This window comes from Chenopodium album, chromosome 12 (assembly GCF_948465745.1).
Source record: "Chenopodium album chromosome 12, dcCheAlbu1.1, whole genome shotgun sequence".
In the NCBI taxonomy this organism is placed as follows: domain Eukaryota; kingdom Viridiplantae; phylum Streptophyta; class Magnoliopsida; order Caryophyllales; family Amaranthaceae; genus Chenopodium; species Chenopodium album.
Genome location: NC_137845.1, coordinates 185,596 through 201,194, shown reverse-complemented (window position 1 = coordinate 201,194; position 15,599 = coordinate 185,596). Strand labels below are relative to the sequence as shown.

General features: G+C 32.7%; 1 protein-coding gene across 1 annotated transcript; it reads right to left on the bottom strand.

Moving 5' to 3' along the window:
* Positions 1-2,939: 2,939 nt before the first annotated feature.
* LOC145569921 (protein indeterminate-domain 7-like) lies at positions 2,940-6,179 on the bottom strand. Its single transcript, XM_081628884.1, has 3 exons — positions 5,471-6,179; positions 4,944-5,340; positions 2,940-4,464 (listed from the first exon to the last, which is right to left on the bottom strand). The coding sequence occupies exons 1-3, from the start codon at positions 5,679-5,681 to the stop codon at positions 3,162-3,164; spliced, it is 1,911 nt and encodes a 636-aa protein (XP_081485010.1). The 5' UTR covers positions 5,682-6,179; the 3' UTR covers positions 2,940-3,161.
* Positions 6,180-15,599: the final 9,420 nt, after the last annotated feature.

The window sequence follows — 15,599 nt, the reverse complement described above, 5'->3', positions numbered from 1 at the left end:
GGGCATGCATTAGTGTGTTGTGAACTTCAATATAATTCATTAAAAGGATTAATTCCATCCAAAAATGATCATCAAAATTTAAAGTACTCCATAGAAATTTTCATCAACGTTTTCTTAAAAGGCAATAGTACTCACAAGAAGAAAATCATGTAGCATATATTTCATTAAGTTTTGTGATGATTGATCAACTTCTTTTTTTGATCAACTTCTAATATGGACAATATTAATATTTTTGTAAGAAAGGCATAATATTATATGATGTACTTATTATTTTGAAAATCACTGTCTGACATTTACATAACCCTTAATTTTTTAAAAATAAAATAAAAAGCCTATATAAGCCTGTGCGTGGCTTCTGTACAAAGTGAAATAATATAAGAGTAAATGAAATACTTGGCATGCATCATGCGTATATGTATGCGATTTATCGAGTCACAGGGATATAATATAATCGATCTACGTGCATATTCCATCGATTGAATTGTTACAAATTACCGATTTATCGAATTAAATAGTTTCATTTTATATCCATCATATAACTAATATATAAAGCTAAACTTTTAGCCAGGTTACGAGACAGCGACACTTGGCGTTCCAATTTTTCGCCAAGTGTCGCGCCACGTTGGATAGATTTAAATACACTTCATAAGATAAAAAAAGTTAGTTTAGAATTCTGTTTGAATAGAATTTTAGGATAAAATTGTTAGTTTAGAGTTTTATTTTCGATAACATACCAATATTTCATATGTACAAATTGAATTATAATTTTATTCAAAAAAATTATTAGATTATAATTCTCAAAAATTATTATATAAATTTAGTTTTATATCATAATTTTTTTTGGAGAGAAAGTTTCCTTTCGATTTCTTCCTACTCAGAAGTGTGAAGGAAGATATATAAAGCTAAACTTTTAGCCAGGTTACGAGCCAGCGACACTTGGCGTTCCAACTTTTCGCCAAGTATCGCGCCACAATGGATAGATTTAAATAGACTTCATATGATAAAAAAAGTTAGTTTAGAATTCTATTTGGATAGAATTTTAGGATAAAATTGTTAGTTTAGAGTTTTATTTTTAATAAAATACCAATATTTCAAATATACAAATTGAATTATAATTTTACTCAAAAAAAATTATTAAATTATAACTCTCAAAAACTATCATATAAATTTATTTTTTATATCATAATATTTTTTGGAGTGAAGGAAGTAGTTCAAAGCGTAAAACATACCTTTATAATATATACTAATCGGTTAAAATAATATACTTCACAATCTAATAGAATTTTGTTATTATGTAGACCTGAAAATTAGAGTCGGGTCATGAGTCATCTCGGATTGAGTCATTTCAGGTTACGAGTCAAGAATTGGTCAACCCTTGCCCAAAGTTTTGGGTTCGGGTTAACCCAACGGGCTTTGAACATTTATTTTATTTTATTTATTTTTTTGCTAATCTTTTATTTTTTTAATGTATTAAATCGAACATTTCTACCAACATTATTATTAGTCATTACATGCCTACTAGATAGCAAATCGTCACAAAAGCACATCAATTGATATATTTTAAAATTTGATATATAGATTAAAAATTTATCTTAACATTCAATAAACAACCCGAGCATCGCACGGGGCACAAAACTAGTAATTATGTAAAAGTTTTCTTTTCATCACATAGTATTAATTAACAATGTACAATCTTTGATGGAGAATGGTTTCCTCATTAATTTATTTCTACATTTGCAGATGAGGAAAAACCATGAAAAAACTACTTGTGAATTAAAAGATGAAAAATTTACTCATCACTGTGTCATTTAGGTAACATTTTGTATGAACTCTTCAACTTGTAAATTTTTACTCATGTAGTCATGTGTTGATAAACATGTAATCACTTTCGCTTTCTTAAGATCAATTCTATAAATTAAAGAAAATAAAAATAAAAATTCAATTATCAAAGAGTGAAAATTGATTTTATCATATTAAGATCGATTTTAATCAATAACAATCAATCGAGAGGAACACGAATACTCAAGTAAACTTTATGTTTTCTATCAAAAGTAGGCAAAATGTTTTTAATAGCTACACCTTCTAAAAAATGGCTTAGCTTATCTAATTCAACATTGAAGATAGATGATGTCTCATAGTATCCTATTCGTACGCATGGTTCAAAATAATCAACCTTAAAACGGGTCAATACAACCCTACAAATTCAAGTTGAGGTCAGCAAATTTTTAGAGTCATTAACTTGTTAAATAATAATTATCACTAATTCAACTTATATATGCAATAAGTAGGGACAAAATTCAACTATTAATAAATTCATCAAATACCATATGCATTACATTGGTAATAAGATCGAATATATATAGGGAATGTCACAATCTCATGATTAACAAACAAACATACTTTTGTTCTTAGACATCATTAATGGAAATAACATGAATTATTAACAAAATCATCGAATTGCTAACTAACTGTATTATTAAAGTAATTAACTCATAATCAAGGACTAAAATTGTAAGCTAAGGTTTTCATGTGAATAAGACTAGAGAGGGTGCTCAAAAGGTTGGACCACGTGCGGTGCATGGCCAGGGCTAAAGTGGTCCTTAAGAGAAAGAATTGACAGAAAGAAAAAAAGAATCACTCCTCTAAATAGACACCACATCACATGCACTAACACAAATATATTATCATAAAAAAAACACTATTTTTATTTTTATACGTAGTAAATAATAAAAAAAAATTCCACAAAGAAGCCAAAATTTAAATTTGCATTGCATATGAATGATTATTTCCTAAAAATGGTAATATTCTTAGGCTTTTGCTTTGAAACCAAAAAAAAATAAGTTAGGGCTCACTTTCATTTTAATTTTATTTATTTATTTATCATGATGAAAAGAGTATACTTTATATTATATTTTTATGTAGAATATTCATATGATATAGAAAATGTAGTGACAAGGGTTATACAAATATGAATATATATAAACTTGATACTAAAAAAAAGGGGCATATTCTTGTATTTTTTGGTGTAACAATATAATGTATCAAAAGCCCTTTCCCTTTGAGAGAAGCTAGCTAAGCAACAACAAAAGAAAGAGAGAAGCAAAATGTTGTTGCAGTAACTAATTAATTAAACTTAAATTACTAGCTATTTAATTATTTAGCTAACCTTGCCATGATTTATGGCTATCTTGTTGTTGTTGATGATGATGATTTGTAGTGATGCAATTACCAAGTCCAGCAATGGTGAGAATATCATTATGTGAAAGTGGTCTTAATCCCAAGAAATCCCTTGTTAATCCATCATTGCCTCCTCCATTGTTGTTGTTGTTGTTGTTGTTGTTTCCATTGCCGTCGTCGCCTCGGGTGTCACCGAGTGAGTGATGGAATGCAGCCAAGGAAGAAGTGTCATCGCCGCCTTTCTTGGAAGTGCCTAACATACCCGCGATACCAAATGCATCGTCATCATGGTGATCATAGGAAGATGAAATAGAATTAATCATCATGTCATGGAAGAAGCTAGAGGAGGATGTTGGTGGTGGGTTGGTATTCGGACTCAGACTCGAACTCGGACTAGTAAGGTGTGGGTGATCAGACCCACCAATGGAGGTAGCTCCGGCAACATTAGTAGTGGTGGTGGTGGTTGGTGTTGGAGTTGTTGCAGGTTTATTCCCAAAAGAAGACAAAGCATGGTTTACAATAAGGCCACTAGTATTATTATTATTGGTAGTACTAGTAGTAGTAGTAGTACTAGTTGGGATGATATGTTGATCACGTGAGGACAAATTCAAACCAAATAAACCAGCTGTAGTAGTTGTATTGGGATTAGTGTCAGTCACGTGACGCTGCGAGTGGTGGTGGTGGTGGTGGGGTTGAGTGGCTGCAGTGTTGCTCATGGTAGCGCCCATCTGAGCTGCCTTTTGCAGCAATGCAGTAGCTGACATGTGGGGAGATGATGCCGCTACTGATACTTGTGTGTGGTAAGGTCCACCAAGACTTCCTGTACCTCCTCCTCCTCCTCCTCCTCCTCCTCCTCCTCCTGAGGATGATGAGAATGTGGGTCCCATGCTAGGGCTGTTGTTGTTGTTGTTACTAGGGTTTGGATTTTGTTGCTGTTGCTGATGTGGCATCATCGCATGGTGATGGAAGATTGATGATGACGACGATGATGGATCTATTGATGGACAAGCAAGCCATGGTGGGAGGTTCATCATGTGCTGTTGTTGCTCTCTTTTCAGTGGGAATGCATGTAGCTGATCCTGCTGTTGTTGTTGCTGGAACTGAACTTGCTGCTGCTGATGATGTTGCTGAGGGGTCATGAAGTGAGAGTTGGAAGGCCCGGCCGCGGCAACAGCAGCAGCAGCAGCAGCATTAGGGTGTGGTAGAATTGAGTTTGTAGTGATTGATCTAGCTGTTTCCTCTGCTAATGCATCACAAAATGCTCTGTGTGTTATGAAACTATCTCTCCTACACAAACATATTAACCCCATCTTATCACATGACTTCCACAATATATATATGACATAACACCCCCACATTAAAAGAAAAAAAGAAAAAGAAAAGCAGTACTATACTCTTTAACACATGCATACACTCTCACATACATCAAAACAAAAAATCATGCATCTTATTTATTTTAATCATGTTTCTGATCAACTTTTTGCTTCCCCCTCTCTTGTTTTCTGTCTCTTCCCTATTTCTTTACCATCTATTAATAATTCCATAGACATACACTCGATCCCGCCGTGTCTAAAAATTCTTCGTGTTTAGACAATAATTGACTCACAACAAAATACTGAGTACTAAACAAGAACCAAGTACAATCAAAGAAACAAATTAAGATATGATTAGCCCATGATTTTAATTAATTATATAACTATTAGTTTAATAAAAGTGATGATATAATGAAAAGTAAGATTAATGAATTAGTGAAATAAATTAAGTACCTGGAGAAAAGGGTGCCACAATCACATCTGTATTCCCTAGTACCACAAACCTTAGAGTGAGCTTTCCAATCAGATTGAACAGCATATCTCTTTGAACATTTGTCACATTTCCATTTTTTTTCACCATGTTTTCTACAAAAATGTTTCTTAATCCCAGTTAAATCACCCAAAGCCCTTGAAGGATCATGGTGCACACAGCTTGTTTCAGGACAAACATAAACTTTCTTCCTTACTTCTTTGTTTGTCCTCTGCTTCAACTTCCATGGTAAGTTATGCCCTCTTCTATGAAGCTGTAAATTCTGATCTCTTTGAAACCCTTTGTTGCAGATCTCACAAACAAATCTGTTTGTTGCTAGTAATGATTTTGGTGATAAAGCTATCACTTCTGCATCTGGGTCTAGAAAACACAATTGTCATATATAACTAACACATACACAACACGTCGTCCTAGCTAGCTAGGTTAATGAATGAAACAAACCAATAGGTGTACACGAGAACAACTAAGAATAATATTGAATTTCACCTACCTGGGTTACCGGGTAGGTTTCGCTTCCGCTTAGCCGGAGGTTGTTGGTCATCAGAGTGATGATGTGGAAAGTAGAAAGAGTTGCTAGGTTCACCTCTATTATTGTTATTATTACCGGAAGAAACACTAGCATCACCAGAAGCAGCAGAAGTCAAATTTGACATGTTTTCTTCTAAAAAAACTTCTTGTTGTTGTAGCTGATGTTTTATCATTCTTTTTTTTTTAAAAAAAAAAAACAAAAACAAAAACAAAATTGGTGGATTTTTGGAAAACTATAAATAATAATTAGCAACTTTGGATCTTTGTTTTGTCATGTTTACAAAAAATAAATTTGTTTTGAAGGATCTAAAAATATGTGTAATGATCTAAAAAGACAAAAGAAAACCCAAATCTGGAAAATAATGAAAGGAAGAAAGACAAAGTTAAGATGAAATATATAAATAAAAAGGTTTAAGAAAAAAAAAAATGGTATGAAGCACTAACAGAAGAAGCTAGCTTAGGAGGTGTAGTAGATGGCTTCTTCTTCCTTTGGCTGCAACCAAACAGACAACTTTCATTTTTTTTAGAGGGAGAAAGTTTTTGTGTCTGCGTTTAGAGAGAGAAAGAGAGAGAGAGGGTGCTGAGAACGAATAAGGCTAAAATGAATTCTGTAGGTGGTAGCTTAGTGTGAGTATATAACATAAGTTGTTTTTCATAAATATGAATATGGTTTACTAAAATCAACATATTTAACCCGACCCATATTCTAGAGAGAGAAAGTTAGAGAGTACTGAAAGAGAGAGAGAGAGAAAGCCCTTGTGCTGTCACTAAAAACCACTGCCCAAATTCCAAAGGAAAATGGCAAACATACCTTTTTTTTTTTTTTTTTTTTTTTTTTTTTTTTTAATGGAAAATATTTTATTATTATTTTTTTTAACATGGATAAGAAAAGAGGATATTAGGAGATCCCCTTGACAAGAAAAACTCTTAACAGCGTTAAAGATATTATTTACAAGTAAATTAGACAAAGAAAGAATAGTACTCCTTATAGGCTTACAGTCATTTAGTGTATGTACAAAGGGGCAGAGATATTATAAACGTACAACAGTACGAATTAAATCATTTTAAATAATGTAACAGTCGACTTTATTAATGGGTGATCTGGTCAAGGGCCTGTTCTGATTTACTGAACTGAACTAAAGTGAACTGAAAATTTTATGAGAGAAGGAAATTAGGAACTGAATTGAAGTGAAAATAAGTTAAAGAGAACAAATCCTAAGTTGCATTCTCTTCACTTTGAAAAGAAAAAAATTTAGGAAAAAAAAATAGAGTTCCTTTGATTTGATCAACTTAGATCAAGGTTAGTTGAGTAGATGTAAACAATAAAATAAATTTGGGATCAAATCTAATAAGTATGGGTGAGAAGAACATATCCTAAACTACTGAGTGTTGTACGCAATACACCCGTTATATACAAATCTATTGAATCGAGCGATGAATAATAAATTAAATAGCCATAGAATTATTGAAAGAATTAATAAAAAAAAAAAAAAAAATCAAATCTGATGTTTCCCATTTTGTCTTTTCCTTAGTTGGGACCTATAGTATATCTTTCCCTACCCCCATAAAAATAAAAAAATTCCTTTCTTTTTGATCTAAAAAATCTTTATAAAAACAAAGCTTTTGTAAAAGTAAAAATAAAAATAATCTCCCAAGTGCTAAAAACTTTTCTTTAATCTAACCATCTTTCCAATCTGTGCTAAAAAGTGAGATGAAAAAGCAAGGATGTAAAAAGGGACAATGATTTGTAAATGAAGAGAGACAGCAGAAAAAACTGTCTATTTGTATATTCATTCTACCCATCATTCATTTTTCAATTAGACTTGTGTAAACAAGTAGTAAAATCCTCTTATCAAACCTTTCTTCTGTACTTATTTCTCTTTTCCTCATTTAACTTTCTTCCTACTTGTTTCTCTGTATATTCATTTTCAGCTTTTTTTTTACGTAGTTACTGTCACATGCTAGCTTGCTTGATCGATCAATTTGTAAAATATGAAAAAAGTGTGTAAAAAGTTAAAAACCCATGTATAGAATAAGTAATTAATTAATTGTTATTCTGTCTTTATTTTACTTTTGTTAATTATTTTAATTTCTCAATTATTCTTAATTACTAATGTAATAATTTCTTTGTAGAGTATTTTGACTATGCATGTTGTTGGGGGTAGTCAAGTAGAGAATAACAATTAAGGACCGTTTAATTTTCAAGCCATGCAAGTAGGAGTGAAACCATGACAAAATGACAATGGAATTGAGTTTGGAACAATATGTTGAGTGTACACACGTGAACTTTCAATACGTTACTAGTATGCATAGTGAGGAAAATAATAAAGATGAGTTGATAATTCCAAGAAATCGCAGAAAGATATTCAAATGACGATCATTGTAAACTGTATAATAAATCGCCTCATACTTAATTTGTTAACATAAGTGGTGTATATTACTTTCTCGGTTATGCTTTTTTTATGGAGTATTACAATACTTCATTTTATTCAATATATGATGATAACGCATGTATGAGACAATTTATTATCATCATCAATTTATCATAGAAGTACGGTAAAGTCAGTGTATCATCTTTCTCACATGTAAATAATACGACATAAACATAACCTAGAGAAGAATTTTCAAATAAAGTGTCACCTTATTACTCTAAGATTATTATTATTAGTTCATTAATTATTATGGTCATTATAATACTCCCTCCGTCCCTAAATTACATTCCTCTTTCTAGCATTTATTCCTCACATAATAGAGAGAAAGAGGAATGTAATTTAGGGACGGAGGGAGTAGAACAGTTTGCATTGTTAACCTCACTTGAAAAGGACACATGAAGGAAATAGGGCGGTCAAGTTTTTGTATCATATTGTCTAATAGTTTAAATTTAATTTTACTAAAATAAAAAGTTTCTTTTTGACAGTTACTTGTTTCATTCCAAAAACTTCTTTTTATACTTTTACATAAACTACAAAGATCGAACATCAAAAGAAATTAAAAGGTACTCGATCGATCACTAACTACGCGAATGCAATTGACTTCCGCAAGAGTTAAAATTTGTGATTTTTTCAACTTATATGCTTGACATACTATATATTAAAAGCAATTAGCTAGGTACAGTGATCGAGGAGTTTTTTTTTTTTTTTTTTTTTTTTTTTGTGTGTGTGTGTGTGTGTGTGTGGGAGGAAAGGTATCTTAGAGTGTTGTTTTCTTTTAAAATTTAAGATAAGAATTATCATTGGCAACCCAAAAAAAAAGTTCAACCTGCTGTGTCTTATAATTACTTCATTTCTCCTTGTTAATTATAAAAGGCAATCACAGAATATTGTGAATAGTGTAAAATATCAATTGTTATAATTAAAAAAACTAGAGAAAGTACTTTTTTTTTTGTTGAAGATGGGTCCTTTTTTTTGTTTTTTTTTTTTTTTTTTTTTTTTTTGAGAAATTGAAGAGGGGTCCTAAATACATGTAAAATGTATATACAGAGTAGTTCAATTGATCAAATTTATACCGACCTTTAGGGTCCTTGGAAAACTTCCTTTGTCCTTTTCATGCTAGAGTAGCAATGTTCTAAAAAATGACAATTATGGCTCTATTTGGAGTTGTCAAATTGAAATACGCTTTCGTTTCGTTTTCAAATATCCCTACTTTTCTGAAGAAGATATATTTATTTTGTAAGTGTACAATTCTAAGGGTTTGAAGAAACCCCATCTTTGTTAATTAGTCGACATACTCTCACAAAAGTCACAAATATATCCTTATATACCGCGGACCTATTTGATCGTCATGCCATGACTCAATCAAGACGGGGACAAATATATTATGAAAAATCAAAGGATTTGAGAATGGATCCTTGAGTCCACTCTTAGCTAGAGATGATCGATGGATAATTAAATACTTTTTAAATTTCCGATAGAAATCCTTTCTTTCCGTGCTTTATAAACCCTTATGCTGAAAATGTTCTCTGGCCCTAGAGGACGTTAAATACCAAGAAACATGGCATTTCAAGTAACATCCATGAGTAAGACCAGGAAGCCAATTAATGTACTTTCTGTTAGAACTTCTATTTTCAGTGGGACCTAAAATATTGGTTTTTTCTGTTTTATGTTTCTGGCATTTTTCTCATAAGTTTTGTTCTCTCATTCAATGGCTATTATTGTTTTCAGTTTCATATATATACAGCTATACACCTAAATAAATTACTCGTAATAATATTACAGTATAATTGTTTTTAAGGGTTGTTTATTAGAGTATTTCATCACTTTTTGTTCTTTTATGGTATTGGTTTCTTAAATTTTGAATCTTTTTCAAGTTTAGTATGATTTTTGATTTAGCATTTATTTCCTGAATATAACAAAAGAAGAAGAAGAAAACGTGCATTATTTCTTGGTAACTTAATAATAATACTAAGTATAGGAAAAGAACATTATCCTAGAGTATTACGTTAGCTTTAAGTATGGTACGTACGAATAATAATACATTTTTGGCATTACTATTGGTATCAGTAATAGTTTGCCTCAATTGTATTATTTTCACAGTCTAACCATTTATAATCCATTAATTCAAACAGCTCAACTACTTGAAGCTTTTTAATAATTAGAATCATCGCTAGTTTTTACCCTAATCTTTGATATTTTTGCATTGAGTGATGAGGACTGAGGACGAGGTAATCCCTCAATTTTGATACAATTATTATCATTTTTTTAAACTGGAATACCGTACCACAAACAAAATTAATGTAGTATATAAGAACATGACTATTACGTAGCATTCTAGTGATTCGCAAGACCTACGTACTATATAAAAACACAAAGTTTCATGTGTGGCTAGGCTGGGGTTATTCGGTTAGGGGTTACTTGGTTAAGGGTTACTCGGTCATTTAAGAATTACTTGGTCAGAGGTTACTCGGTTGGTCATGCATGGGTTACTCAGCTCGTGTGTCACTCAGCTATATGGTGTGGTCAGCCACACAAAATACACGCTGATATAAAATAATGTGTGTAAATTTTAAATACATGGTTGCAAAAGTATTGCATGTGACATATGTAGTCTGTGCGCACACACTCTCTTATTTAGTATGCAATAAAAGAAAAGAACATCCTAATATCAACGTTGTACTTTAATTGAAATTTCCTAAGCTCGATTTTCAAGTTCAAAATCGACATTAAATCCAATTTGGAATGAAGTTAACATCATCAAGGACCTTTCTCAATTTTGAATTTGGAATGAAGTTGAGAATAGTCTCCTTGCACGCACGTTGGTGATAGAGGCTGAATAAAGGAGAAAGATCAAATGCCAATTTAATTTTGCATTTAAACCAAGCAATAATGTATATTTCTCATTAAATCATCTTCTAAATACTTTTCTCCGATCATCAATTATTGACCACCTGTTTTATTATAGAGTGGAGAAGATCGTCTAGAGTAAGTATAGTAGGTGATAGATAACACATTTAAGAAATTAACAACTAATACGTGAATTTAAGTATTAGCCTATTAGGTTTCTCTAAAAATGTGCCAAATTATCATTACAAATTAAAACCATGCATGATATAGGCAAGTATTTATCCCTTTGTGTTATAATTTAATAACTAGCAAAGTACTATATACAAATAAACAAGACTAAACTATTTTACAATCCGAACACTAAAGGATGGGATATCATTTTGAATCTTATTGATCTCAGAATCCCTAACCTCATGGTAAGATTATAACACACACTAAACTAAGATTGGTTTAGAACTTTAGATGGTTCATCATGTACTTCTCTTGAATGAATTCATTTCAAATCATGCTTGAATTTTATGTTTATAAAACCTAGCAAAGCACTATATATAAAAAGTTATTTAAGGATATACCAAACAAGTGTAATTTAGATTGTGTTTTTCAAAATATACATAGATCCCCTCTATTTGTCACTACTCTTCTCTAATTATCATATTATAAAGTTTATATTAATTTCCAATGAGACTGCAACTAAGTGACGAAAACATATAGCTAGGGAATATACATATCCTTCAGTATTTTGCAGGTTATCAAACCATATATTATAAATATTAATCTAGCTAGATGTATACAGTAAGATGAGTAAGCTAACTTCAATTCATATCTAGATTTTCGTTCTTTGGAGTTATCATAATAAAGATACTCTTTAATAATTTATACAATGTTGAATACAATGATTTATGTGGATTTAGATAATTAATTAGATGTACAGTACATGTACTATTTCTACATGTCACTTAATGATACGGTCACTAATATTTCAGTGAATTAGTGTTCTTTCACATTATAAATTAAAGGTTGTTACATACGGAGTACTTGTATTATATTATATTATGTGCACTAATTATTTGAAAAGCAATCGCATAAATAATAACATAGATTAGATATATTATGACTATTAAATATTCCATTTATATTGTCTTGTTCATCAATTTTTTTCTTCCTAAAATAGGAATTTTGCTGGTTCCCTCTTCTTTCTCCCCACCTCCCACATTAGCCAAATGTGCTACCCCAGCTCATTAAATCTTAAATCTAATTGATCAGAGATTTAAAAATCAATAATACAATGATTGTTAATCACAACTAATTAATAATTGTGATTGAAAATATTTATTTGTGTGAATTGAAGCTAAATAAAGAAACAATTTTTCTCAAGAAAAAAAAAATGAAAATATAGAAACAACTACATATATATGTATTATTACGTGGAAAGCAAACCTTTTGTTATCGGATACCATATTATGCCACATGGCATGCCTTGCACCGTCCCTCTACCAATTTATACAAGCTAAATTATCCAATCTGTTACAAGTACTTATTATTATAGCATTATGCATGATTTTTACAAATTACAAGTACTTATTATTTGTAAAAAATAAAAAATCATGCATAATTCTTTAAATATACAAATTGCTCTTTTTTTATTGTCCGTTATGGTTGACTCGTGCCTCTATATAGTATTAAGTATAAATGTATAATATACCTATATGTGTCAAAAAAAAGTATAATATACCTATAATCATACAACTAATATAAACTGATGAAAAGTTGTGTTACATCTGTTTCATTGATTTTCATGAATTTAAATTTATCAAAACATACTACTATATATATTTGAATCATAACAAATTTACTTGAACTAAATTGAAGGCATCTAAACTAATCTAATAAATTCAACAAATAAGACTACTTATTTTAATAATAAACTATAAACATGATGAGTAATCCTTATTTTCTCTAAAATTAACTGATATGAACTTTTTTTTTTTTTTTTTGAAAGAACCGTTAGACGGGCAATGTTATTAAATCATATCAATTTCCGCCAAAGTTAAGAAGCTTTGGGGAAAATTGTCGAGCCATACATGATAAGGTTCATTGACATCAAATCTAGCAACTAAGTGAGCTAGAGTATTACCCGATCTACGAACATGTTTACATTGAAAAGAAACAAAGAACTCTTTCAACTTCTTAATATCTTCATAAAAAAGCATTAAAGTAGAGTAGCCCATCTCCCCACTATTAATGTAGTTCACCACAGTTGCTGCATCACACTCGAGCTCAACACGTTCATATTGCAAATCCCTTGCTAGCTGCACACCCATCCTTGCTGCTGCAACTTCAGCTTGCTCCACTGACCATCGAGCCTTCACCCACTGAATAGAGGCAGCCACAACACTCCCTGCCTCATCCCTTAACACCACACCCAACCCAATTTTATTCCCTGCTGCCATATGTGCATCAGAGTTGATTTTGATGGCACCAGCAGCAGGCACACGCCAATTTCCAGCCATCACATTACTCACAAAATTCTCAGCAGGCTTGAAGACCCTACCCGCATAAACCCTGTAATCAAACAACATTTTTGTAAAATTTGTAGCCACAATAACAGGGTCATTAACAGGTTCATTGTGCAGCCTCTCATTTCTACAAAACCAAGCAGCCCAACATAAAGCACAGAATAGACCAAAGTCGTTCTTGTCTAGCCTATTAGCAACCCACATAAAGCGGTCAGCAAAAGAAGAATTGGGGGCATCAATTAACAGGTCATAGAAATTGCTATAAGACCAAATGATCGAAGCATCAGCACATTCAAAAAGAGCATGAATAACAATCTCAGCAGCCACCCCACACCCCTGACATGTACTATCATTCACAATGTGACGATAGAAAAGCCTTTCCTTCACACCGAGGCTTCCCTTACACCCCCTCCATATAAAATGTTGCAGCTTAGGAGGACCGTCCAATCCCCATACCTTTTTCCAGAGCCCCTCCTCGTGTACACCATGAGACAGAGACCATGCACGATGTTTCCCAAGTCTAGCAAGTAGATACCCCGATTTAACAGTATAGCATCCGTTCTTCGTAGGCCACCAGAATTTCTGATCAGAAGGCCAGAAATCAGATAAAGCTAGGTAACTCAAGAATTAAGTCACATTCATCCTCCACAAATATACTTCTAATCAGAGGCACATTCCACTTTCCACTAGCAAAATCGATCAAGTCAGCCACACGAAGGTCAGGATCAGCATTTAGGTTCATAGTGGGAATAATTGAAGCACTTTCACCTGGCAGCCAAGCCTCATCCCATACCCGTATACTCAGCCCGTTGCCAACTCTCCATTTTAAACCTTCAACCAACAAAGGTTTTGCTCCCCAAATGCTACTCCACGTATAACTTGGATCATATCCTTTTTTCGAATCCAGAAAATCAGCATTTTTATAATATCTCGCCTTTAAAACAGAATGCAACAGGGACTTTGTATCATTATGCAACCTCCATGCTTGTTTTGCCAAAAGAGCTTGATTGAAAGACTTGAGATCTCGAAAGCCTAAACCCCCCATTGACTTTGGCATACACAAAGAATCCCAATTATGCCAATGCATCTTCCGAGATGTATTTGTGGAACCCCACCAAAATCTGGCAATGAGCGAATGAATGCTATCAATAAAACCGTCTGGAATTCTAAACACGCTCATCATATAAGTCGGGATAGCTTGTGCCACAGCCTTAATCAAAATCTCCTTCCCGGCACGTGATAACAATTTTTCCTTCCAACCATTCAATTTCTTCCATAATCTTTCCTTGAGTCCGGCAAAAATTATTTTTTTTGACTTACCAATGATCGTTGGCAAACCAAGATATTTCTCGTGCTTGGCCACTTCTCTAACCCCCAAAGCTGCCACAATATCTTCCCTTCGGGCGACATCAACACATTTGCTAAAAGACACTTCCGTTTTGCTAAGATTAACATTTTGTCCGGATGCTCTCTCATAAATCCTGATAATATCAGCAATCTTAGAGCATTCTTGCACATTTGCTCTAGCAAATAAAATACTGTCGTCCGCAAAGAAGAGATGAGAAACTCTAGGAGCTCCTCTACAAACTCTAGCCCCGTGAATCAAACCATTTCCTTCCGCCTTCGAAATAAGAGTAGAGAAAACATTAGCACACAATAGGAACATATACGGAGAAATAGGATCCCCCTGACGAAGACCCCTAGTCGGGATAACTGAGCCGGAAATCTTTCCGTTAATCTTGAACGAAAAGGAGACGCTTGAGAGACACCCCATAATTTTATGAATCCAGCCAACACTAAATCCCATTTTCAGCATAACTCTCTCCAAGAAATTCCATTCCACACGATCATAAGCTTTACACATATCCAACTTCAGAGCTACATTACCATATTTCCCTTCACCCCTACGCTTCATTGCATGGAAAATCTCGAAAGCCACTAAAGCATTATCAGAAATGAGTCTCCCGGGCACAAAGCACTTTGATTCACAGAAATGATGGAGTCAAGGAAAGGTTTTAGTTTATTTGCCAAAGTCTTCGAAATTATTTTGTATAGTACATTACATAGACTAATCGGCCTAAACTCCCTCATAAATTTAGGATCGTTGCATTTTGGGATTAACACAACACAAGTCCTATTTATTTTTTCAATATCAACATTTCCCCTCCACCATTGTTTCACAAAGTGCACAATATCAGTTCCAATAATATGCCAAAATTTCTGGAAAAATAAAGCATGCATACCATCAACTCCGGGAGCTTTGCTGGGGTGCATCTGAAAAAGTGCATTCTTCACC